The sequence below is a fragment of the Pteropus vampyrus genome, unplaced genomic scaffold (genome assembly GCF_000151845.1).
Source record: "Pteropus vampyrus isolate Shadow unplaced genomic scaffold, Pvam_2.0 Scaffold27, whole genome shotgun sequence".
NCBI lineage: Eukaryota > Metazoa > Chordata > Mammalia > Chiroptera > Pteropodidae > Pteropus > Pteropus vampyrus.
Window position 1 is genome coordinate 10,955,940 of NW_011888808.1, and position 1,858 is coordinate 10,957,797.

The 1,858-nt window shown below is 42.5% G+C and overlaps 1 protein-coding gene across 1 annotated transcript in view; it reads right to left on the bottom strand.

Annotated features, from left to right (window-relative positions):
* ADAMTS12 (ADAM metallopeptidase with thrombospondin type 1 motif 12) overlaps window positions 1-1,858 on the bottom strand; it is a 272,991-nt gene that overhangs the window by 68,894 nt on the left and 202,239 nt on the right. The window contains exon 16 of the mRNA XM_023528495.1: window positions 1,138-1,264. Coding sequence (XP_023384263.1) covers window positions 1,138-1,264 — 127 coding nt within the window. The remainder of the gene's footprint in view (window positions 1-1,137; window positions 1,265-1,858) is intronic.

The window sequence follows — 1,858 nt, forward strand, 5'->3', positions numbered from 1 at the left end:
TTTTACCTAGTTCTTTGGCATTTATCACACACATTCCTTTAGTTCTTCTTTAGAATTCACCCTGTCACCTGTTTGATCTATTATGCCAACTAATCCCCTCCTGTTAAGCTAAACTCTTCTCAGTGTGTCTTCTTAGGACTGGAATGAACGCCTGATGGAATCTGCAACCTAAATCACCCATTTAAGAGAATGAAGAGACTCCTAGGATCTCTCTCTCCATCCATCCATCTTGCCTCTCCCCACTTCCTCCCTTCCTTCCGTCGTTATTTCCTTCTTTCCTCCCTCCTTCCCTCCTCGTTCGTTCCTTTCTTCCTCTCTTTTTTCCTCTCCCCTACCCTGCCTTCCTCTATTCCTCCCTCCCTCCCTTTCTCTCTCTTTTAAACACATCCACCTCATGATAACATCCCAGCTACCTTCTAGGATGACAATACCTGGAATCAACATGATTAGCAGCAAATGAATATTTATATAACAGTGGTTCTCAGTCAAAGATGATTTTGTCCCTTAGGAGACATTTGGCAGTTTTGGTTGTCACAGCCTGGACTGAGGGTATAGAGTGCTACTAACATCTAAATATATACAGCCCGGGGATGCTGTTAAACATCCTATAATGCACGAGACAGCCACCACGCCCCCCGCCCCCACAACGAAGGACTATCTGGTCCCAAATGCAATAGTGCCGAGGCTGAGAAAGCCCTGTCTGTAAGTCTACTCTTCCAGGCAGCCTGAGGTACAGTGGGCACTATAATCTGAAAGTGTCAACACATTTTCTGGAGGCTCCTGTCACACTGGTAAAGTGCTCTTGGAAAAGACAAACCCAATAACTGCAGAACTTTTGGATGATGTACATAGCATTCTCTTCAATAATGCTTTGCAACTTAGTCTTACCCAATAATTAAACATAAAATACTTCAGCTTTGTAAGAAATACAAAGTTGCTCTCTAGGAGTAAAACTCCTCACTCACAGCATGCCGCGGGCTCCAGCAGCTGTAGTCACAGAAACCTGTAATAGCTTTCCTGTCTTTATCCTAATAACAAAGCCACATAGCTCTCCTTTATCACTGGGTACTGGATTACTATTAAGTTAGACATTATTCTAGGCAGACTCAGAGAATTCCAGCTGTTATCAATGGTTACCTGGGTGGACAATCCTTTTCATGGCACTTCTTCTGTCTCCCATTGGGCTGTGTTTCTGGGTCACAGAACGTAACTTTCACCACCCCATGGCCTTTCTTCACGCAATGGGCAGTCTGGCGGCGGATACCTGGGGCCGGGCAGAAAAGTTCACACATAATGAACCCTGAGCCCACATGCTCGGTGTAAGGTGAGGCCCCTGGTCATGTCAAGGCATCATGCTTATAGCTGATGGGAAAGTTGTCCATAATAAGGTATTTGGTTCTGAAAGTAAAGATGAGGAATGGGGACCTCTTATCATCCACGCTCATGCTGCAGCTGGTGATGAGTGGAAGGTAGATTAGCAGGTAGATTAATATATAATCTACAATTACATAATTGCATAATTACATAAGTAGATTAATATATAATCTAATGTGTAGATTACAATCTAGCTGTGGAGACAAGACTAACACACATATGCCAAACAAAAAACAAAATGAGATTTAAATAAAAAAAGCAGGTGTTACAACAGAAATGCCACACTATCCATTTAGTAAAGGAATAGAGGAGGTAGGGATCTTTGTATTAATTGGGGTTCTTAAACTCTGAAATACAGGAATAAACTTCCAAATAATTTTGTGAAGTTCAAGAGGTTATGTTTTTCAAGCAGAGAGTTTTGATAGCAGGGATTGATAACACTGCTGCCTTTGGAGACCAGGCCGGTAATATAAGAGAAGCACAT